This window comes from Ursus arctos, unplaced genomic scaffold, assembly GCF_023065955.2.
Source record: "Ursus arctos isolate Adak ecotype North America unplaced genomic scaffold, UrsArc2.0 scaffold_31, whole genome shotgun sequence".
In the NCBI taxonomy this organism is placed as follows: Eukaryota; Metazoa; Chordata; class Mammalia; order Carnivora; family Ursidae; genus Ursus; species Ursus arctos.
Window position 1 is genome coordinate 2,366,826 of NW_026622997.1, and position 23,928 is coordinate 2,390,753.

At 46.3% G+C, this 23,928-nt stretch overlaps 1 protein-coding gene and 4 non-coding genes across 5 annotated transcripts; 3 read left to right on the plus strand and 2 right to left on the minus strand.

Moving 5' to 3' along the window:
- Positions 1 to 2,280: 2,280 nt before the first annotated feature.
- On the plus strand, positions 2,281 to 2,353 carry TRNAV-CAC (transfer RNA valine (anticodon CAC)). Its single transcript has one exon. It is a non-coding gene; the product is annotated as a tRNA-Val (tRNA).
- A 5,790-nt stretch (positions 2,354 to 8,143) lies between these two features.
- On the minus strand, positions 8,144 to 23,630 carry LOC130542201 (uncharacterized). Its single transcript, XM_057304783.1, has 3 exons — positions 23,392 to 23,630; positions 11,480 to 11,939; positions 8,144 to 9,185 (listed from the first exon to the last, which is right to left on the minus strand). The coding sequence occupies exons 1-3, from the start codon at positions 23,628 to 23,630 to the stop codon at positions 8,985 to 8,987; spliced, it is 900 nt and encodes a 299-aa protein (XP_057160766.1). The 3' UTR covers positions 8,144 to 8,984.
- Positions 12,048 to 12,121, plus strand: TRNAI-AAU (transfer RNA isoleucine (anticodon AAU)). The gene has a single exon. It is a non-coding gene; the product is annotated as a tRNA-Ile (tRNA).
- TRNAT-AGU (transfer RNA threonine (anticodon AGU)) lies at positions 18,635 to 18,708 on the minus strand. Its single transcript has one exon. It is a non-coding gene; the product is annotated as a tRNA-Thr (tRNA).
- On the plus strand, positions 22,993 to 23,065 carry TRNAV-UAC (transfer RNA valine (anticodon UAC)). The gene has a single exon. It is a non-coding gene; the product is annotated as a tRNA-Val (tRNA).
- Positions 23,631 to 23,928: the final 298 nt, after the last annotated feature.

Here is a 23,928-nt window from a genome sequence, read left to right on the forward strand (position 1 = left end):
GATGAGACCTCTCTTTCTGGCTTGTAGATGGCTGTCTTCTCAGTGTGTCCTCACATGGTCTTTCCTTTGTGCAAACTCGGAGAGAGATTGCTGGTATGTCTTTGACTTCATATAAGGACACCAGTCCAGTTGGAGGAGGGCCCACCCTTCTGACCTCATTTAACCTTATTTACCTCCTGAAAGTTCCTATTTCCAAATACAGTCACATTGCGGGTTAGGGCTTGACCATGTGAATTTTGAGTTCGTTACAACGCCCATCTAATCCTTGGAAATTCATTGCCAGCATTTGGCTCCTATCACCCTGTGACCCAATCATGTCCATTATGTTCGGGGATTCCGTTCAGTGGTAGCAGGTCCCCCTGTCATTTCCGGCCTATTAGGAAAAGTCACCGCAGAGCAACTCAAGGATGCTGAGGCTCTCCTCATGAATTTCTTTCTCACAACCTTGGTGAAAGTTCCCCTGAAGAAGCCCATGATCAATTCATTCTAGAATTTCAGTCTCCTTATGCTTCTAGTTTGCTCCGCATACACTAAGGAAATACTGATGTTTCAGTTTCATTGTGTTGGTTCACCCTAACTTTGGGTCCACATATTAATCATTTATTATATTTTTTTAATGAATAAAAATTTAGAGCTGTTCCCAGGTCCTCGGGTACCTCTACCAACATAGTAAGACTATGTCCGTGAGCTTGGTCTGATGAACTTTATATTCCTGCCGCCTTGATCCTATCCACTTAAGATCCAACCCCATTCACCCTGCCCGGTTTCTGTCAGTATAAATGGGGGAAATCATGCAGTTATTTTGACGTGTATCACACCTCTTCATGGGTCACGCTTTGTACTTGACCCTCTGGAGTCTCAAAAAAGGAGAGAGGTGGTAGTGACAGATCGTAGAGAGTATCAGCTGAGCTTAGCAAGACAAGTACCTCAACGAGGCCATTACAGATATCTCAGACAAGAGGACACTGATCTCTTAGGTTGGGCTCAAAGGATGGCTTCTACCAGTTAGCACTAGGGGGTTGTAATCTGGAAGTGTTGAATAATTCCCCTAAATATGGTTGAGAGAGGTGATCGTTCCCCTCTTCTAAGCTTATCTCATTCCAGAAAATAAAGTCTGCAATATTTCTAATTTTTAGCAGAATCTCTGACTAAAATCAGACCCACATTCACTAAATTATGATGCAATTTACTCCTTTCCTTTTTTGCTATCCTATTTTACCCATTCCCCAAGATAAGAATTTATCTTTTACCTACATCAGTTCATTTTTATTTGCGTCAGTTCACTTCAACAGTACATGTAGAAAGACGTGTTCTCAGTCTGAGTGTCATCAAGAGCAGCTGTGCCATTACATTTTGTTGCCAAATATTGCCAATTTGGTTGGCGTAATACCTTATACTAAATTTTTTTTGCTTTAATATCATGTGTCCAGTTCAGCTATGATAGAGAGGACATGAGATCCAAGAGCGAGGTGACATAAGCTTGTCTGATTCTTGCTTGTATGGGCTGTAAGTCTGGCAGTAAAAGTACAACAAAGGTGTCATGCTTCTGTAAGAAGACTGCTTACTAGACTCCGAGTTCCTGGACAGAGGGAAGAGACAAGACTCTTGCACGTGTATCTGAGCCGGGGACGGTGTCCTGAAGCATCTCATCTGCTCCCTGCTGGGTCTCGGCAGCCTGTAGTGAGATGGGGCCGCATGACTCTTTCTGGCCAATTATCCGCAAAGGAAGAGGCTGTGGCAGAAAGTGCTCGTGGCTTCTGACCATCTCCTGAGCTTAAGCTGCTCAATTCTGGTTCCCAGAGAGTCATTTTCTGTTCCCAAGGGATGCATACTAGGCCCCACTGCAGGGGCAGAGAACGGGTGTAGACAGCATGGGGAGGTCTTGAGATCAAATTCTCCGGTGTGGTCATTTGACAGTATGTGTGAGTTGAATCGTTACGCTCTACTCCTTACATTTACACACTGTTGTCTGTCAAGTTCTATTTTTTTTTTTAATAAAAACTTATATTATTAGTTCCACAACCCTCCACCCCCGCTCTAGTTCTCCAAGATGCTGTGTAGGCTTTTCAGGCCTGAAGTTTGTGCAGGGACGGGGCTCTGGGTGAAGCTTTTGCCTGGTTATGAGGGTTTTCTTTCTTTGTAAATAGAAGAGAAACACACCACAACAACGAACATTTATTTCCTGGACGGGCCTGCAGTCAAACCCAGGCTCTGCAGGCAAAAACCTCCTTAATGACGTGTGGTCGGTCAGAGGCACCTACGGGTCACGCCGCCACAAGCGTTTCCGTAGTGTAGTGGTTATCACGTTCGCCTCACACGCGAAAGGTCCCCGGTTCGAAACCGGGCGGAAACAACTTCTTTTCTGAACCGCACGTCGCTTGATTGCAGATGTCGACTTCCTTTTGTCCACAAACCACGGGCCAGTCAAGCCGTCGCCGCTCCTGTGTGTTGGAAAGTAGTTTTCCTGGGAGACCTGCGCTGCTGCTCCCCTCCGCTCGCCTCTGCGGTCCCGGGGCCCGTGCGCAGGGGGGTGGGGGGAGGCGCGGGGACAAGGACGGGGGCGCGCGCCGCAGGGACGGTCGCTCTCCTCGGAGTCCGGGTCTCCTCGGAAGGCGCGGCTTCCCCTAGGAGCCGAGGGGCAGGGACACCAGCCGCCAGCCCCACTCTGTTTCTTGGCAGGCCCCTATTCTCCCCCCGATCCGCTGACCCCGGCGCCGGGGGAGCAGGCGCTGCGGGGCGCAGAGGGGGTGCGCTCCCCGCCGCGCGCGCTTCCCGGAGGCTCGGAGCACGGCCGGGTGCGGCGGCAGCAGGTAGGACCCGGGGCTCCGCGCTCCACCTGCGGGGGCGACTCTTCCCTCCCCCGCTCGGCTGGCTGTCTGCGCAGACTTCGCCGGGCGGTTCCTTCCCCGCCCCGGGACGACCCCGGGCTCGGCGAGGAGGGAGCCCGCGCCCCCTCGCGGTGGGAAAGGCGCTCCGCTCTCCCGGCGCTTGTCCCGTGCAGTTGTGGGCGCCGGCGAGCTGAGCGTGCGAGAGCCGACCCGGGTCACAGCCATACCAGGTCACAGTGGACACACATAACCATGAACTACAACACGAACGACTATACACAGATGTGGTAGTACTTCAACATAATATGGAAAACAGGTGTTTATTTGAAATTATATTCAATTTGCTGTTCTGTTGCATAAATACTGTTACTCAGTCAAAACAATAGGACTGGTTAAAAGTAGCCATTAGTAACTAAGGGACTAATTGAACAAATAATATATGGGAGGAAATATAACAATATTTTTATAATGTTTCTGTCCCTCGACACAGAAACTTAAGCTTCTTATTGCTTCTGTCAGTTTTGTAGCCTACGTTATTGTGTATGCATTAAGTACATACGTGTAATATTTTTAAAAAGGAAAACAAATACAATAGGACACATTAAACATATTACCTATATTAAATAAAAGATAACAACTTTTTTTTTCCTGTCCCATGGTACTGTAGGATATCTTTACTTTTTGCTTCCTTTTCCAGTAATGAACTGCCTGCAGCCTTTAGGACCTTCTTCTTTTCTTTAATGTAATGATAAAACCAAGACCAGTTAAAGATAAAATTCACACTGATATGCAGCTCTGTTCCACTCAAGCCCATGTTACACTGGTCCTTGTGTCAGTTCAGTGCAACGACACCCAACTGATATCCTCTCAATAAAACCAAGCGTGGAATCCTCAGGGTTTTACTTAATAGCAACATCCGGTTCCTTGGACAGGTGGGAATTATTTTCTAGCTCTGCGAAAGTGTCCACCTACTTTCCATCTTGTTTGGGTTGACCAACTGTTTGACATCAAGTCTTCTGCATCCGTAACTTCATCATATCATCTCCATGTCAGAAACGTCCACTGGCTAAAAACATTCCATAGCACATTGGACACTATTGTATCTCAACCACTCTTTCTTGGGGAAAATGGTTTTAAAACACAGACGTAATGTGAACCTGTAAAATAAAAGTTGGATTCCAAATAAGTTACGGCTTTAGTAAAGAAATGAGAAATGCCCTTTGTGGTGATTTTTTTTTTAAGTTCTATGTGAACTAGCCTTATTTCCAAAACATGGAGTCATTTTTCCACTGTATGAGTTTTTCGACATTGAACAACCTGCCTCATCTAGTCGGTTCATCCCTTCCTACTCTGCATATGCCCTCTTCAAAGACCACCAACCAGTTTGGGAGCATCTGTATTTCTGTTTTGCAACGATCTTTTTCTACATTCTCATCCTCAACTGTGTTCCTAACTTAAAGGAGGGAATTCTCCTTGTCCCTAATTTTGAAAATCTGATTTTGTGACTTTACAAAACACAAGTATTTTTACATCTTTTCTGTGGCCAGCAGCAATGATAGCCGTCCTGCACACAGGTGTTTAAAGAGGCCAGATCCTTTCATTTCTAGACAGTCAAAAAATCTCATTGTTTCTGCAAATTTCGAGAAACTGAAAAGTGAACAAAACCTTTAGTTGTGAAAGCTTCACTATCATAGGTGAATAAGGCACACCGTGTTCGGCATGAGCTGTGCTTTACAAGATGTGACGTGTGACACGGGTGGGACATTTAGCAGGTATCAGCTTTTCCTGTTCTTTGGTAAGACATCCGTTGGCTGTATTTGCCAAAATTTACATCTGTGCTGTCAGCTGAGTATGCAGATCGACGAACAAAATCTAGTATTTATTTGGGCAAAAGATCATGAGGTTACAAGTGATGTGGGCCATTCTGATAGAGTCGATCCCTGGTTATCTTTAATAGGACCTAGAGGATGAGGGACTGTGTTCACAAAAACATTTACTGAGACCAGGAGGGAAAAGTTACATCTCATTCAAGGAGAGACTTTAGCAAAGATGTGCATCTCTGAGTGTCTTGGCCTTGTTTAGAAATTGTTTGGTACTATAAAAATATTCACCAGCTGTGATGGTTCATTTCATGTTTCAACTTGAATGGGCCGTGGTGCCTGGATATTTGGTCAAACATTATTCTGGTTGTTTCTGTGAGGATGTTGTTGGATGGTATTGACACTTACATTGGTGGACTTTGAGTCAAGCAGATCGCCCTCCGTAATGAGAGTGAGCTTCATACAACCAAGTGAAGTCTTGAATGGAAAAAAGGGCTGGTCATCAGGGGACAGGAGGGAATTTTGACACCATGCTGCCTTTGGATTTTATCTGCAACATCAGGTCTTCCTGGTTTCCCAGCGGACTCCCTTTGGACTCAAAGTATCGCTCCTTCCCGGGTGTCTAGTCTGCCAGCTTCCCCATCAGAGTTTGGACTCACTGAGCCGCCACAATCATGTGAGCCAACTCCTTCTAATGAATCTCTTTCTATAACGTAAACATCCTATTGGTTCTGTTTCTCTGGAGAAACCTGACCAACATACCAGTTATTATTGTAAAGTATGTAACTCTTCAAGAGTCCATAGGTGGCCCCCTATAGTTTCTACAGCAGTGTTCTGATCCAAGTGATCTTTTAAAAGGGGGTCTTGGTCCTCCTGTCCATGCAAATAAGGAGTATCGTTGGCAGTACAAGACAGTTGGCAGTCAAGGATGCCAGTCCTCGAGCAGCAGCATTTCTGGTGTTGGGGGTGGGGCACCACCTCTGTCACCTGGGGGGGCTGTTGGAAGTGGCTGTCCATCCCAATTTGGGAAGGGGGTCCATGGAATATCCGTATTCTCAAAGGAACATAAGATCCAAAATATCCATGACACACTGATGAGAGGAGGAAAGGACTAAGGGGTTATTGCAGTTAGTCATAGTCACGTTAATCTCCGCTCCAGGAACCTCATGATTGCTTTCACAGGATATATACAAACGAATATAAGTGAATGTAAGATAATATAAACATAGTATATGTATAGCATAGATACAAATATAATATGTTATAAATAGTATATAAATATCTAATTGTAGTCTATAAATAATAATAATATAAAAACTTATCAGAGTTTCCGGGAAGAAGATGTACTTATCTCTGTCCTTTCATCGCGAAGTGCAACTAAAACCCCTGTACATTATACATAAAGTAGACAGAAGAAGAATCCGGAAGGTGGAGAAAGGAAGGAGCCCGGCTAGGGACCTGGGGCCAGAGGAATGGTCTCCTGGGTCCTAGACTTGGAGCTACGTAAGCTGGAAGCCTGAAACATCAGTGGGTGCAGGCAGAAAACTCGAAGAAAAGCTGCTCTCTCCTGTCAGAAGACCATCAAAGGACAGCCCAGCGTGACAAAACACTTCTGGATGATAACTGCCGTCCTCTAACCACACACCGCATTAAACTGTAGACTCACCACTACCCAGGGCAGCAAAGGTCAGGCAGGAAGCCCAGACTTGTACCCCCACCCAGCAGTATCTCTCCCCCTCCCTCCCTGCTAGGGTGGTGATACAGGAGCCTAGTGAAGAACAGGACTTTCGTCATTGCCCGGTGGTAACTGGGTCCTGCCTCCACCCACAGCTCCGGGCCAGGGGAGACTACACGGGAGCCAGAATTCTCACCAACTGCCAACAGAAATAAGATGTTCCCCGCCTCTGGTGTCGGTGGACCTGAGTGGGGGATTCTGGACTTTTGGACTGTCCACCTGGCAGTAATGCCCCCCCCATGGGGGGGGTAGAGAAAGCCAATTACAAGAGACGGTTTAAATAAGAGCCGGGGTCTCATAACACAAAGTACATAATGTCCAGATTTCAGTTGAAAATCACTTGTCAAACCCAAAACTGGAATAATCTCAAACTGAATAAAAGAGACATTCAACCAAGTCCAATAACAAGATGAAAGGGACGTTAGGAGCATCTGACAGAGATTTTAAAGCAGCCATCTTAAAAATGTTTCAATGAACAATTATGAACATGCTTGAAACAAATGAAAAATAGAAAGCCTCAGCCAAAAAAAAAAAAAAATCAGAAAAAAGAAAGAAAAAATGTAAAGGAATGCAAAATGAAAATTTTAGAATTGAAAAATTCAATAGCCAAAATAAAAATCTCAGCGCATGGGCTCAACAGAAGAATGCAAACACCAGAGGAAAGAGTCTGTGAATTGGAAGACGGATAAACAGAAATTACCCTCCAGCAGCCCTAGCAACGAATACACTCATACACTGCTGGCGGGGAGTTACTACAGCCGCTGTGGAAACACTTCGGCATTTTCCTTAAAAACTAAATATGACATCACCATGAGACCAACAATTGCCCTCCTGGGCATTTACCCCAGAGAAGTAAAGACTTATGTTCACACAAATAACTGCGTAGGGAAGGAAAAACAATTTTCCTCTATCTTCTAGATTCTTGGCTGAGACCTCCCTGTTTAAAAGACAAATTAGCAAAAGAAAAAGAAACAGAAGTTTAACAATACGTCTATCTTCTGTATATACAGTAGTTACACGGTATTCCTGGGTCTCTCTCGTGTATACAGAGGTAACATGTTATTAAAGTTCTGTTTCTTTTACTTTTGTTAATCTGTCTTTCATAATGGGTGATGGGAGGGTCTCAGCCAAGAACTTAAAAGGGTAGAGGGAAGATTATGTTTCCTCTCCCTCAACTGTGTGTGAATGTTTATTCATCATAGCCAAAACCTAGAAAAAATCCAGATGTCCTGCAAGGAGTGAATGGGTTGAACAGTCCTGCCATGGAATATTGCTCAGCAAAAAGAGGGAAACACTATGGATACCTTTAAGAATCTGGATAAATCTGCACAGAATTTTGGAGTGAAAAAAATTCCCAAAGGTTACATACGGTATGATTCAATTTACGTAACATTCTTGAAATGGTAAAACTACAGAAATGGCGGAGAGATTAGTGGTTGCCAGTGGTTAAGGAGGGAATGGGGGTAGGAGGAAAGTGGGTGTGGTCCTTAAAGAGCAACTTGACAAATCCTCAGGCTGTTGGAAACGTTCTGGATGGTGACTGCTTGAATGTCAATATTCTAGTTGTAATATTGTTTTGCAAATGTTACCTTTGGGGAAAATGGTAAAGGGTACATGGGATCTTTCTGTATTATTTCTTACTACTGTATGGGAATCCACAATGATCTCAAAATTAAAAAATTATTTAGAAAACTTAAGTATTTATCTAATACATTCAGATCTCAAAGCATTTTTTTTAAATATTATTGTTTCATTTGCTCTCAGTCTTTTATTGTATGTTTTTCCTTCTGCTCATCTCTGTTCCTTCATGATATCATCTGGTTACTTCTGGTGTAAAGCTTTCACAAAAGCCAGAATCTACTATGCAGTAATTTTCACAACCAGGTCACATCCAGTCCCACTTTTACTCTTTTTTTTTTTTTAAAAGATTTATTTATTTATTTGACAGAGATAGAGACAGCCAGCGAGAGAGGGAACACAAGCAGGGGGAGTGGGAGAGGAAGAAGCAGGCTCATAGTGGAGGAGCCTGACGTGGGGCTCGCTCATAGTGGAGGAGCCTGACGTGGGGCTCGATCCCGTAACGCCAGGATCACGCTCTGAGCCGAAGGCAGACGCTTAACCGCTGTGCCACCCAGGCGCCCCCCCACTTTTACTCTTGATGTCCTCTTCTGAATTCCGTCCCCCGTTCTTCTGCTCCATTTTCATTTACAACCAACCTACGAGTCCTCTTTCCCTCCTTCACCCAAAGTCACTACACTTTGCAGAGTTAAGGGAATCATGTGTTGTCACTGATGAGATTTTTCATGTCTAGGTACCGGTTCCAGCAACAAACAAAAGGAACATCATTTGCTGTCTCCAAACGATCATTTCAGATACAGATTTCTTTGACTTATTGCTCGAAATGCCTTTACCTAATGTTTATCTGAGCTTTGGATGAATGATGGGAAGTAGCAAGACACTTTCAACTTCTGTTAAAAACGACTTTTCCCTGCTCCTGCGGCTTCGGAGAGATCAGTTCACAGGAGAGAATCCTAACGAGAGGAGTCAATTTATACAAATGATACCAGATTTGTTTACTTTTCTTATTTTTTCTTGTGTTCCTTAGAGATTAATGCTCACATTTCTGGGACTTGAAGCTAAACCATTTGAAGCCATGGGGAGACACACTAGAAATCTTGCACAAAACCAATTTGCATCCATGTTCGATTTCCTTACTTGAGACGGAAAGAAGAAATTGGCTCTTTGTCGTTCCATTTTCAAAAATTGGTTGAACAGCCACTCACTGTAGCTGTGGTGGATGCTCTGATGGGGAGAAGGGGAAACAAGAAGAGTCAGGAGAGGCTGTCCAAGTAGAACAGTGACGCACGGAGACCAGTGAACTGCTCGCTGTTTCCATATGACAAATGCATACTGAGCCCAAGGGCCAACTCCTACATCCCACTCAGGTTTTTGGATTCCTGCCTTCAAACTCCATTGCTCTCCACAATTTATTGGTGGTCACGGAAAAAAAAATTCTGCACTCCACAGTTTCCAAGACAGAAGTTAAGGTACTCTCCTGAGGCCCCACTGGGAGCGTTTCGTATTAGGGTTTCTCTACAGAAGGCCCCACTGTCATAGCCTACTTTCCTTGCTGACATCACGGTTCACAATTCTCTCCATCAGTTAACTTGTAAACACTACACAGTATGCTCTGTCATGCTGTCTTCATCTGGTGACAGTCCTCTCCAAAATCACAGGAAAGAAAGGGTGAAGGATTCTAACACAGGAAATTCTGTTTAAGCGGCTGTGCCATGAAGCCAAAATATGGGCGTTTTCCATGGCATGTGGTTTAAGAGCTTTCACTAGACTGTGCTGCTAATCTATCCTGATCATTCGTCAGAAAATACATCAGTATCAGACCAGAAGAACAAAAGAAGATCCTTCTTAAGGTGCAATGAAGGTACTCCTCTGTGGAGGAGATCATGCCTGTACTTAGGTACTCAGAATTGTGGGTGCTGCTGGATTTTAAACTCTGGGAGGTTGTCGGGAGGGACCATGTGTGGCTTTGGGCCATTATGGGTTACAATGGTGAAGACCAGGCTGGATCATGGCATCATGTCCATAAACATTTGTCAGATCAGTGAACAACATTATGGGTAATTTTCTGAAATGTATCTGAAACTCTCTCTGACATACCATTGCCCCCCAGGTGCCCAGCAATGTCCTCCAGAAGTTTAAGTAAAGACTGGCAATGCACCTGTAAGGGGTCAGCCCCTCGCAATTCTGGAAGTTTCCATGGCAACAGGTACATATTATTTCTCATTTTGCCCAACTTCAATATAAGAAAATCATGGCTATCTCTTACTATCAATAGAATAAACGACGCGAGATGGAAAGTTGACTTGAAACAACACACAAATCACCCAGCACAAAGTAGGCCCACAAACGGTTAGTGTCTTCATTGAGAGCAGCTAGGCTGTTACCATATATATGTTAAAGGAACTAGTTTCAAGGATGACAAAAGCAGTTTTGGCACAGAAATCTGGAAACATTTGGTTCTGTTGTACAGAGTTGCAACCGTGTGTCCCTCTCAACCTAGTGATTAAAGCAAGCCCATAAACTTCAGAAGGTCAGGTTTTTGAACCCGACAGGGAGTCAAGGATACAAAAGAACCCAAGGAAACTAAATCCCACAAAGAGGCCTCCACAGGATGAAAGAGGCCTCTGGTTGCCCTTCTCCCTGGCAGATGGGCAGAGGGGCAAAGGAAGACAAACCTATGAAGACCCGATCAGGAGAAACTGGAGGAAACTCGAAGAGACTTTTAAGGTTTGTTGGCCAAGCAACCCAAACCACTGCCGATGTCTCTGCTGGAGAGAGTAAGCCAAAAGGGGGCTGCGGGAAAAGTCCAGAAAGTGGAGAGAAATACCCACGGAGGCACCCGCAAGGGTAAGGCCTTCTAAAGTCAGGGAGAGTGGCAGGAAAGCTAGGGGCAACCAATCCAAGGCACTTTGCATTAAACTGCCAACAGCCAGGACTGAGAGCTGAGAGAAATCTCTCTGAGGCTGTCTGGAAGGAGAGAGATGGCCCAGCCACAAAAATAGCCCGGGGAAGACTGGAGAGCAAAGAGGATGCCCAGCAGCACGAAGAGCTGGCCCTTAGGCAGGCGAGATCGCCCAGGGTTTGGAAAGCCAAGGGAGCGGCAGTGCAAAGTGCAAAGAGAAAAGGGGCGCGAAGAGCAAAAAATCTGGCTTTTCAATTCACCTTCCACTGAAGTTTTACTAGAGGACAAGCAAGTGCGGACAACCGCGAGCTCACACGGAGGGTGCTGACGCAGAGAAGGAACGTGGTCTTACAGCTTTTATTTTACATCAAAGCCAAATTTATAAATGTCATAATGGAAAATAAGTAAATAAATAGTCGATCTGCCTTGTCGAAAGAGCTGTCCTTTCTCCAAAGGAAAAAAAGAAGAGAAAAATTGTCTTTCGAGGCTTAGATACATGTTTGTATAAAGGGGTCCATGAACTTCAGAAGCAGCAAAGGGTAGTGAGTTAGAAGGAGGCATGGGAGGGCTGTCGAGTCCAACAGAGAACAGATAAAGGCCCGGGCTCCGAACTTACCCTGGTTTTGACTTCTTTTGTCTTGGATTTAGGGCGTCGTAGTTCCCGACGGAGCGGGGTCAGAGGCTGTCGAGGGGGCGGACCCCACAGTCCTCGCGTCCCGCAGTCGCCAGTCCTGCCCTCGGGCGCCACCACGCGCCCGCGAGCCGTACTGCAGCCCCGGATTCCGGACGCCGCTCGCGATTCCGGGTGGGGCGAGCGCGGAGCAGCCGAGGCCGGGCGGCTGGGGCTGCACCGTCCGGCGGAGCTGACCCGCCCCAACGGCCTCCAGGAGCGGGGAGCCTGCGCGGCGCGCGAAGCCGAGTCCTCCGAGCCTGCGCGGCGGCGGGTCCCCGGCCAGGAGAATGGGAGCCCCGCGCGGGACTTCCAGCTGCCGCCGCCGTCACTTTGAGAAAGACTAAGTTTTCCCGGAAGTCCGTTCAGCTGGGTCGGCACCGGGAAGTAAGTCTGTTTTCTCTTTCTTTATGGAAGAAAGAATATTTCTCTTAACTTCTTGGAGGGGAAGGCGTTGGTGGAACTTGGCGGGGCATGACTTTAACAAGTGCAAGTAAAGAGACCGTCCTAGGGTGGCCGGTTAGCTCAGTTGGTTAGAGCGTGGTGCTAATAACGCCAAGGTCGCGGGTTCGATCCCCGTACGGGCCAAACCTTTTCCGTCCAGCACATCCCGGTGGGCTCTGTTGCCTCCCGCCCATTGACAAATAATCTGACGTCGCCGCTGCTGGGCGTTGGGTTCGGAAGCTTTACTCTTTTGAAGAAAGAAATCCCGTCCGGGAATCCGGAGGGAGCGAGGTGCTGCCTTTCGGGACGGGTCAGGAGGGGCGATCAGAGAGGGCTTGCACAGCTCCGGAGACTTTGTCGTGACATCTTGCAGGCTTCCGGAGGAGCGGGCGGCGCTGGGGCCGCAAATGCGGTCGCCGGGGGGGGGGGGGCGCGCTCGCCGCCGCAGCCCCTTCCCTCCTCGTGGCTGGAGACGGTCCCCGCTCGCCGCCGCTCTCTGCGGCGCGCACGGCTCGTTGGAACATTTACGAGCTCCAGTCCCAGCCCCACGAGTTCCGCGGCGGCTTCTACGCGGCTCGGGCAGGGTGGGGGCGGGAGGAGTCTCGGGCCGCCCCGGGTCCTAGCGCCGGCCTCGATCCCCCCCCCCCCCCACCTCCCCGCCCCGATCCCCCGGCCTCCGCCACCTGCTCTCCTCGCCCCTCCCACGACCCCGCAGGCTGCCAGCGTGCTCTGCTCTTCCTCCTGCTTCAGAGTCTGGGGCTACCACAAAAGTGACGTTAACCGTACTGATTAAATAATAACGCGAGCAATGGCTCAAGCTTGGTTCCTGGGACGTAGGAGATGCCCAGTGAATCCAAGAAAGCAGGGCTTCGTCTGTGTGCACAGTGACGAGCTCAAAGTTAAAGGCTGAAAAACCTATTTACAACATTAATAAAGGATATCTACTTCTCCATGGTATATTAAATACTATACCTAGAAATTTGTACAAGGACTCGACAGGCCTTTGCTGACTTCGGGGACGAAGGGGCAGCCCCGCCACGGATGCGGACACGCGCTAGGAACTGAGTGTGACCGCTCGCTGACAGCCTGCTAGGAAGCGGACGTCTCAGCCCCACACCTGCCGCCAGGAACCGGGGCCTGCGACACCTTCATGCTAGCCTGATGAGCCCCCTGGGTTTTGTTTTTCTTGGATAAGGTAATAGCTTCACGTGGTCAGTAACTAAATGGGTGCGCCCCCCACCTGTCCCTTTTCCACCTGTCACTGCTCAGCACTGTCTCCCAGATGTAACTCCTATTCTTAGTCTCACGTGTATGCTCCTTGATTTCCTTTATGCATGGAGATGTAAATATGAATATACATTTTCTCTTTCTAGTTACACAACATGTCACATTGTACACACTATTTTGCATCGTGCTCTTTTCACTTGATGTATCTTGGAGGTGTTTATTGATCAGCATATACTGAGCTGTCAAACAGCATATTTACTCTTACATACCATACAGAAACAGAGCCTATTTTCAGTTGAGTTGGTCCAGCTAGCCAGAAGCTGAATCTGAACTTTTAAATCCATTTTTCCCCCGACTCAGGAAGTATACGAGTAGGGCTGGCAAGAGGCAGGAACAGGACACCTTTAACTTTCTGTTGTATTGTGCATAAAACACTTTCTGTGTGAATTTCAAATAGCACTAAAGCAGGAGCTCCAAAGCACACCGTTGATCAAGGGAAATTATGTATAGATTTGTTCAACGACAATTTTCAGAAAAGGGTAAAACTGTGACTCAGATATAAAAATGAGCATGCTGTTAGACAATAAGATATTTTCTTTTGTTCACAAGAGCGAAGTCTACTAGACTGTTACGACTCAGCATAGATTGAGGAAAGAGAAGGAGCTTCTCTGTAGATCTAGACACTAGAACTGTGTGACAGCGTCAGCCATATTCCAGACAAACAGGACAGTCATCCCTCAGTCAGTCCTCTGTAATTCTTGCTCCCCTAGATCTTGAGTTAACAGTTGTAAGGGTAAATGGAAATTATTTTCTCTGTTTATATAGGGAAAAGTTGTTCCTTGCAGTGTTTCCTTGGATACGTAGTGAATCTGAGTCCTTACTCTAATCTTCAGAATAGAGATAAATATCTCTATGGATTAAGTCCAGTCTTCAGTTTTTACAATGTAGAGTATTTCTAAGGCTGTGGGCCAAGTAACCTCTAGGTATATAAAAATGTACCTCCAGAATTAGGTCAGGGGTCTCTCAGGAGATTGACGGGAGACTCACAAGGTGCAGCCCTTTGCTTCTCCAAGAGATAAAGAGAAGTCAACATTTTTTCTTCAGCTTTGCTGTAAACAATGAGTCAGATTTTGTCAAAATCTTGTTGTCACTTCTGTGCTGCATTATATACGTGTAAATACGATAATACTTCATAAAGTGTGTTCTCTCTCTTCTGTGGATAAGGAAGCATCTTTCTGCTGGCAGAGTCCTTTTATTTCCCCAACACAGTTCCATGAACCCATGTGCTTCTTGAGAAGAATTCTGGAAATCCAGACTCAGTAGAATGGTTATGGTGTTAGAGTGGTTGAAGCCATACCACCGGGAGTCTGTAACCACGTGTGTCTGGTGTAGCCATCTTTTCCTGTGAAGCTTGGACACGGTCTTTCTTTGTCGAAGATGGAGCCGATTGCAAGCGCTTTCCCAACAAAATTACTATATAGAGAGATGACAAAGGATTTTAAGTGGTTGTGATTGATTGTGAATTTTTGAAGGCAAAAGGGCTGATGAGAATTCATAACAAGAATAATGTCACTAGCAGGGAATTTGGTTGTTTCTGTGGCATGCAAAACAAGATCACAAAGCCAGTCTATAATAAGTTCTAGACAAAATAGTTGTAGACATAATGACCTATCATATTTTCAAAGAAGATGAAAAATACTGCATCTAATTTATAGAAGTGGGTGAACATAATTTCCACAGAGAAAACGTCTTGAAATGAACATATGATAATCCTGAGACATCATATGCCACAAACATACAAGTCACATAGGAAGAACACACCAAGGCTATGTCTACAGTATGGAGCAAAGAGCCTTGGTAAGTCTGGAGTAAGTACTACATATTTATACATTAATAAGACTTATTAATAATTAATAACTGCGGTAAGTCCCCAAAGTAAAACTCAGTAGCCTAGAAGATTCTAGATTCGAATTAAAGAAGTAAAGTTGTGACCAAGTTAACATAAAAATAGTTGGAATTATGCCTGATTACATTCTACCCCTGTTGTCAAATAGCAGGCAAAACGACACATGTATGTTGATAGAAATATCGCATGGACAGTAAGATCATTGGTAAACCTCCAGGAATTTCCCATTCAGTGCGCAGTTTCTGAAATATTTATATTAACATTTTACCCACGCAACCTTGACTTAGGGAAGACTAAGCCTTTCTCCTCCTCTTCTCGTTCCTCTTTCTTCTCCTTCTTCTGGCTTCCCTTCTGATTTTCAACTCTTCCTGTGCAACTTGTCAGTAGTAACATATCAAATAGCCCTGGTTCTTTCCAGCATCTCTCTTTTTGCAGGGCAAAAGAACTAGAGCCCATCAGCCTTTCATAAAGGAAATCTTTATGATTTTCCAGGTCTCTCCTGGGAAGTCTCAAAGACAGTTATAGGTGGAAAAGATATCTTGAACGTTTTATCGTACATTTAGGATTTGATTTGGGGAAGGCAAAAATTAAAAGCTGTTGGGATATTTGAACACTTAGGAGAGGAACCAGATCGTGGTTGCTGGAGAAAATACTTGGCTACTTGTTTCAAAGTTACAGTAAAACATTTTAAAATAAACATAGAAGGTAACATGATGGTAAAGAACTGTAGTTCATTCCTCTGTGAGAAAACTTTGCTGTCTTCAATAATGAAAGACAGCACAGTCAGCAGAAACTATAAAAGGTTATTCTGCTAAAATACAGAGTATTTGCTCTCCAAGAAGATGACACAAGGGAAGACCAAAAGGAACCTATCATATTATGGGGGCAGCAAGAAGCAGTAAACCAAATATCAAAGTGAAGCAGACTTTCCTAGATTTTAATAGAGTTTATGGCTCTTCAAACTCGGGTATTATAAATGAGGATGAATAAACTTAACTTTCAAATTCTGTCCTTCATTATGCTCTTCCCCATTCTGGAACACTGACACTGTACTTTAGGACTGGCTTCAGGAATCCACAAGGTTGGGACTCATTTCGTATGATGACCAAGCTGTTACCAACACGGATGGTGTCCCACTTTGGTATCTTCAAATGAATTAGTGAGTAAGGATCGTAAACATTTGTGTCGGGATTGTTTGTAATGGAACAAGCATTCCGAGTTTGTATTTTAGACACTTAAACCTCCGAGACCTAGTTTGTTCAGTTGTTCACAGTGGTTTTTAATAGCAGCTCTCCAGTGTAAAGGACCCCGAAATACCAGACTTCTGACTGTTCCCCCAGGTGGCCTGACCGGCCACGAAGCGTGAAAGCAAGGGACACGGGACTTGGGATGTAGTCCTCTGAGAAATATTTGGCCAGTTGCAGCATGTAAATAAATAGATCAACCAACCCACCATTAACAAGCATATTTCAGGGTTTGCTTTATAGATCTGTTTAAAACCCCAAGCCACTGCTTATAAACTGCGAGGTAGCCTTGTTTTCCAACACTTTCCCTGTCGCGATGCCACCGTTTTGTTTAGTTTGATCTGCCGGTCTTGCTTTCTTGAATTTGGTTTGATCGTTATCTTTCTAAGAAGACTTCTTGTCAGCCCACTTTAAATAAAAGATCTTCACCGAACCCGTTATCTTGCAAAACTTAAAATGTTGACACCGTATGTTCTGTCTCATCTTCTGTCATCCCTCCGACTTCCTTCCTCCTTCTCTTCCTAAGTTTGGCAAAAGACAGAGGAGAGAGGATTCAGCTTCCTTATCCATCACCCAGGCTGTGGGGGGCGTCTGGGGGACATACTGATAATGGTATTGAGAGTGGAGAAGCCTCCCTTTAATCCGTCGTGACTTTGGAGAAGCCAACAGTGTTAGGCAGGGAGGTCTGACCCCTGTTGTTCGCTTCATGATTCAGACAAGGATTGATGGCGTGTCTGTTCCTGCCTGACGGAGTTTTTGGTAGGTAGAGGACAGGAGTAACACTTCACTATGTGATCTCTGGGTCTCAAGGCATTTTCAGCCTTCCCCGGATTTAGTTCCTGCAAGGAGAGAATACTGCAGTAGGAAAGTTCCATGAGGCTTGTAAGTGAGCGGGGAGGAAAGCCCATCTCCCTCGTGCCTTTCTGCGATCTTAGCTGAGACCCCTGTAAGGAAAGATTAAGAAGGGCAAAACAACCGGATTTTGTTAACACGTTTACCTCCAGTGTTACCTCGGGAGACACCCCGGGAAAGATGAGTAACTGTTGAGGAGGCTTCGAAGTCCAGCTCACACAGCTTTTGAACCAAGGACAATAAATCCGTGGTGAAAAGACGTAACAAAGGGAAGGCAGATTCAGGCCAAGTGCGCTCGGAAGCAAAGCAGGGTCGGGCCTGGTTAGTACTTGGATGGCAGATTCAGGCCAAGCGCGGAGATAAAAGTTGGTCAGTCAAGTTTGCGATGTGACTGCCAGGGTGCTAGGCTCTAAAGTTGTCTCTGCGGATTAACCTTTGTCTTTCCCGGTAGAGAGGGAAGAAGGGACCTCTTTGTAATCTTCTGTCCTGCTTCTAGGCAGGTAGGGGGGAGGGCAGAGAACTTTTTGGGAATCTGCTTCTTCTCATTTGCTTTCAGCTCGCAGTCACCCGTAGGCCGAAGTGGCAGAGTTTGGGGTGGTGTCATCTGCCACCCTTCACCTCCATCTTTTTGTTCACAGTCCTTTGGTTTGGATGTCGGCAGGCGCAGAACTGCTAGGAGTACAAGGGAGATGAAGCCAGGTTAGCTGTGCCGTGTAAGCGGGATTCCAGGCACGGGCAGGACCGGGTTAAAGACAGTGACGCTGGAGGAACGCCAGCCAACAACTTTGAAATCTCTTTACACAAGACGGAAAAGCCCGTGCGCAGGCCCGTGCACACACACTTTAGGTTGTGGACTACAGTGTCACTTCGGAGTCAAGCAGGCGATAGTCCCTTTGTGGTTTATTTCTTCAGAATGTCACTGAGCTCCAGTCTTGCCCCTCGCACTCTGGCTTGTCCAAAACCAGAATGGTGAGTGTTAAGTGTCCGGGGCGCTCTTACTTGTCCTCATAAACGATGAGTCTGACTCACACCGGATGCCACGGCTTCTTAATTCTTCGTCTGACACTGACAACCAAACTCCCTCATTTAGCTGAAAATGTTGGCTGTCACAGAGCCAGAGATTGCAGACTGAACCTCCAAGACAGAATGTGGGATGTTGCTTTCTAGCACCTACTGCAAGATAACTGTCGCTCGGTTCCTAACCTGGTCTTACCTGTCATGGGCAAAGCTGTTGCTTTGATCAGCTATGGAAATGAGACTCGTTTTCCCTTCATCCCAGTCCGTCACCACGTGATGCAATCACCTAGCAAGAGACTGTCCTCAGTTGGAATAACAATTGAACACAACTACCTGCCGTACAAATTCTTCAAGGCGTCTCCAACATATCCAAGGCAAGGACACTGTTGAAAATAGAAAACGAAACAAAGAAGGCCCCGCTGGGATTCGAACCCAGGATCTCCTGTTTACTAGACAGGCGCTTTGACCAGCTAAGCCACAGAGCCCCTTTTTGCATTTATGTTCAATTATATCATATTTATACCATTTTCTGTGAAATGTGGCAGTTTGTCAGAAATTTACTTGATTCCATGACAAAGAGAAGGTATCTGTGTTTCTGAGCGTTTATGAAAACAGAAACTTCAACATTTAGAAAATGCATTCTTCAATGCAAAGTTTAAAATTTTAAATTAAAAAAAAGGGTTAAATTCCTATTTCATGGTGACTATCGCCATCTAGAGGAAATGTTGGATATTGCAGCACCTTCTAATTTTGTTTCTGCTTCAATCCACTCATTTTGTCCACAAATGTTGAGTCACTAATGTATGTACTTTTCTAGGTACTTTTCTAGGTATTGAAGATAGAACGGCAAACGAAAAGCAAACGAAACTTTCTTTCCTTATAGAATTTGTATTCTAGAGGGAGGTCAGGAAAGCAAGTGTAAACAATTTGCCCTAACCTCTACCCCCCCCCCCCCCCCCCCCGCAAACAACAATGCGGGGTGGAAGAACTAATCCCACCACCGCCAGGTCACGAACCCACAGTGCTACCTTCTGAGCTAATTTTGTGCATTTGAACAAGACTACTGTGCTTCCTTCTATTTTATCTGGTTGGCTCAAGCAAGCAAGCGGGGCTGAGGACGCACTGATGGAGAGATGTGCAGCCACCCCACTTCCAACTTGCCCAAACCAGGCAATGTCAGGCCCCTTCTTTCACAGTTTGGAGCCCCACAGATGTGCTCAGCGTGGAGTTCCAAGGAGGAAACTTCACTTCGGGCACAGTCTCGTTCTGTTCATTGACCGCTGGGTTAACACTGAGTTGATGTCAGTCTTCGTCAAGACAGAGAAACTGAGTGGAGGATACAGAAAAGTCAGGAGAAAAGTGGGGTACAGTGTGATAAGTAACCCCCACAGGATGCGGGGTGGGGGGGATCTGGGCTTGGTCAAGGAGGGGCTTAGCCAAGTCACATGACCTCTCCTGGGACAAGTTCTGCCTCAGGTGTTGGAAAAGCAGATGGGGTTGTGGCCGGTGTGGCCTGCATGCAGCCCAGCCCGGGGGAGGAACAGATGGGCCCATCAGCCTGAGGTGTTTAGGTACCCACCCTGTGCTTTGTGAGTGACGAGGGCCTGTGCATTCACCGGGCATCCACAAAGGGCAAGACTCTGGCGTGGTGAGAAATCACTTGGGAGACTTCCTTGGGACAGAGCCTCTGTATACCTGCTTTCCTCTGGACATCTCCACCCCTCCGGGCCAGCCCACCCTGTATCTGACCTATTTGCCCTTTCTTACAACACTTCAAGGTTTATGTATTCCCTTTGTCCCCAGGTCCTGCTGCCTTCCTCTCCTTATATAAGCTAATTTGTTTATTGTACATCATTTTGACATGTATTTTTTGTAAAGTTGACATTGCGTGCACATATATTATAAATTTACATAAATGGTATATTATGTATTTTTATGTCTTTTAAAAACACTATGACTTTAAGATCCATCAAAATTGTCCCACGTCTACCTAAGTCATGACTTTTGACTGCTGTATAAAATCCCCTGGTGGGCACTCACGATGTGTTTCCTCTCTTCTGTCCCAATGGTGGACTCACAGGTTGCCTCCACTGTCTCCCGATTCCAAATAACACTGCCTTTTCATCCACCCCCTTTATGTCCGTGTTTGCCAATTTCCCTGGGCTGTAGGAGCAGAATGGCTAACTAGTCCCAGTCTATTCTCCAGTCCACACCCCACCAGCTGTGCATGCCCTGTTATCCTTGTCCACACTCAACACTATTCGGCTTTCTACTTTGTAATCTAACATGAGTAATGAATCTCATCATTTTTTTAAAATTTGCATTTATGCTTTCTAGGGATTTTGAGCATCTGTTTATATGCCTGTTGGCCACTGGCACAGCGTCTTATGACATCGACTCTTTTCTTACAATTTGCCTGTTCTTACTGAAGTTGGTGTGTCTTTGACGTGGACGCACAGGGGTATATTGTATATTGTGGCTGTTGGGCTACTGTGAATTTTAGATCTTGCAGTATCATCTCCCCTTGTGTTACCTGTCTGTTGACTTGTCAGTGGAGGAACTTAATGACAGATGTTGTTAAGGATTTTTCTCCTCCCTACCCCATGGTTTGTACTTTTGAGGTTACGCTTAAAGGGTCTTTCTCTGTTACTAAGTTAAAAAATGTTCTCTCTAAAAAACAAAATATGTGTAGATTTTCTTTTTCACATTTGAGATGTTGGTCCATCGAATACTCTAGATAAGTGTGTTGGTTTTTTATATGACAGTCTATCAGAACTGTCTCTTCTGGTTCTCAAACTTTGGTTTGGTAAGGGTCTCCAAGATGTGTGATCGCTCATGTGGTGTCCTTTATCTTACCCTCTTCACATTTCCATGCAATTACGTATTTAATAAAATCATTTTTCCTGTTAGAATATCTATCTGCAAGGTCAGGGAGAATCCAGTTATTTCCTAATGCCCTGTATGAATCATAACATGGAAATAATATATTTTAATAAAACAATTGTTCAAATTATATTTTATGAATTTCCCATCAGATAACCTTCCATAGATTTGTCTTGTGTTTATATTCTTGTAAGCCTGGGCCTATGTTTCATGGACCTATAAAGTCAATCCTAGGTTCCCCAAACTGTAAGCAAGTATTTTGGATCTTACAAGAAAAAGATAGGAGAATACGGATTCTGAGTTGCTGGGATGGATGAATGGGCAAGGTGCTGAACTTAAAGTTTGGGTGAGCCCACCCTTGCTTGTGGCAAATAATCTTATCTTCTAATTTTTCCTCTTCAATATGAACTGGAAACCCCTCTTGTTGGTTCCAGAAAACCTATGGATTTCTATTTTGCAGTCAGGCCATTTGATTATTTTTCTCTCTCCTGTAATCCCGCATTTTACCACCAGAGCTTGGAAACAAATCCTATGAGACCGTGTTTAATAGGCACATGATTGGACCTTCCCACCATGGTCTCAGCCCACCATGGATTTGGCATCACTGCTCACGGTCATCAGTTTCTAAGTCTACTGTAATTTTATCCTCAACAAAAACGTGAGCTGAGAAGACGGTGCGAGACACACAAAAGGATTATGTGGCCCATAAACAACGTCCTCGGCCTAGTGGCCTGACTTTCAAAGGGCTCCTAACTCTTCACGAAGGCTCTGGAGAGCAAGGGCCCAGAGTTTGAAGGAGACCCTCAGACCCATATTGTGTCTGAGGAAAGAGGAGACAGAAAGAGAGAGAGATTGTGTAAGGGAGGTAAAATTTCTCTTCTAGGCTTTTGGGGTTTCTGGCTGGGCCTAAGAATTAAACGGACATAAAACAAATTAGTAGGAGAAATACACATTTCAGTAAGTAATTTTTACATGGCCGTGGGAGCCGTCACAAGAAAACAAAGGCTGGAAGGAGCAGTCAGGGCCCCTTGCTACTAGGTTGGGCTAACGGTGTGAAAATGGGACGAGACAAAGCGGTTGGGAGAGGGCAGTTAACTGTGGACGGGTGACCAGGAAGACAAGGGTTAGTTTCACCAGGGTTTTGGTGCAGATTTCTCTTGGCCTGGACGCCCTGGCTCTGGCGATAAGAAGGCTTCCTTCCTCCCGGACAGGGAGGGGCTCCTTTCGCAGGGGGATTTTACCTCCTGCTTTCAGGAACAAAAAGGAAGGTCAAGAGTGCTCTTTCTTCCACCTGCTGTTTTTCAAGTGCCTTTAACTCAAAATAATCAATATGCCAGAGCTGCATATTTTGGGGTGGCATGCTCTGAACCCCGATAGTTGAAAACGTTTATTTGTGCCCCATCTTGATGCATACATATCCTAAACTTAATCCCAGCTCTGACCCAACCGCAAATGAAGGGAGGTCAGGACAGCGCCGCTCACTCGTCTGTAATTTCCCGGACCTGAAGGCGGGTGTTTGCCGGCACGTCCGGTGCAGGTGCGCGCGCGGTTTAAACCGCAGCTCCTGCGCGGGGCGTGGCACGTGGCCGGCGCTCGAAGTACCTGGTCTCGGGAGGAAGGGGCGCGTGGGCCGCAGTCTGGGGGTGGCTCAGGGCGCACGCCAAGAGCGCGGCTTTACCGGAGTTGCTCTGGCGCGTTCACGGCCGGCGTTACTTGGGGCTGTTCCAGGCTCGTGCGCGGCCCGGACGCGCCAGGAGCGCAGTGACAGGTTTCCCGGTGTTTAAACAGGGTCGCCCACCTTTCTGTTGGGTAATTAGCAGCAGTTGTTCGACGTGTTTGTGCAGAAGCTTTTGTATTCGGCGACATGCAGGTGCTCGTCAGCTTGCGGTTCCATAGTGTAGTGGTTATCACGTCTGCTTTACACGCAGAAGGTCCTGGGTTCGATCCCCAGTGGAACCAGCGGCGGCAGCGTTTCCTTTTCTGCCCCTGCTCGAAGGCAAACGGAGCGGGTTTGCTTTGGATTTTATTCTCAGTGCTTTGCTTTCCTTTTCCTTTTCTTTCTTTCTTTCTCTCTCTTTTCTTTTTTAAGTTAAGGTTTCTGAGAGTGCTGATAGAAACAGGCTGGCGGACAGTTCTGGGCGATGCGCCTTCCTCCGCCGCACAGCTGCGGGCTGTCGTCCCAGAAAAACGGTCTTGTCCGTGCCACGTCCAGCCGCCGTGAGGGGCAGGAGGAAGCCTGCGTGCTCCAGACGCGGATTCCCGCACCACGACAGCGAGCGCCTCACCTGCCCGAATTCCTACGACCGTCCACCTGGGCGAGGGGCGGGGCCGGGGCCGGGGTGCGGTCTGGAGGGGCAGCCTGGGCCTGGGGTAGCGACACAGCGCAGGTGCCTGGTCTGGGGGCGCTGCACGCGGCCCTGCGGTTCTGCGCCGGACACAGGGCCGTGTGCAAGGATGCGGACCCGCACCCTGAGCCCTCCCGGCCGTCTTCAGGGCCTCTTCCGATCCCAGGGAACCGTGCCATCGAAGGTCCGAGCTGCCCGTCACCTTTCCAGGGTCCTGCTCTTACCTCGGAATAGAAAAAGTCAGAATTGTCACATATTCGAAGACTGTATTACAGAAAGGTACTAAAAACACAGAAACAAAAAGCAACTTGGACGGAACAGGCCGAGAACACACTGATGCACTCGGAGAGGTGGGGCACAGCACTGAAAACCCAAACAACAGCTCTGCGTATCTCTCTACAGAAGGGAAGAGGCTTCTGTAAAACGAAAAGATATTATCAGAAAGGAAAAATTCAACAAGTAGATCAGAAAGTGTGG

Excerpts from the sequence above, each read along its gene's own strand:
- LOC130542201 (XM_057304783.1), bottom strand. The coding sequence starts at position 23,630 with ATGGCACGGTTCCCTGGGATCGGAAGAGGCCCTGAAGACGGCCGGGAG. Across the intron at positions 11,940-23,391 it reads GGTCGTAGGAATTCGGGCAG|AAAGAGAAAACAGACTTACT; the intron begins GTGAGGCGCTCG and ends TCTTCCATAAAG. Across the intron at positions 9,186-11,479 it reads CAAAAGAAGTCAAAACCAGG|AGCATCCACCACAGCTACAG; the intron begins GTAAGTTCGGAG and ends TCTCCCCATCAG.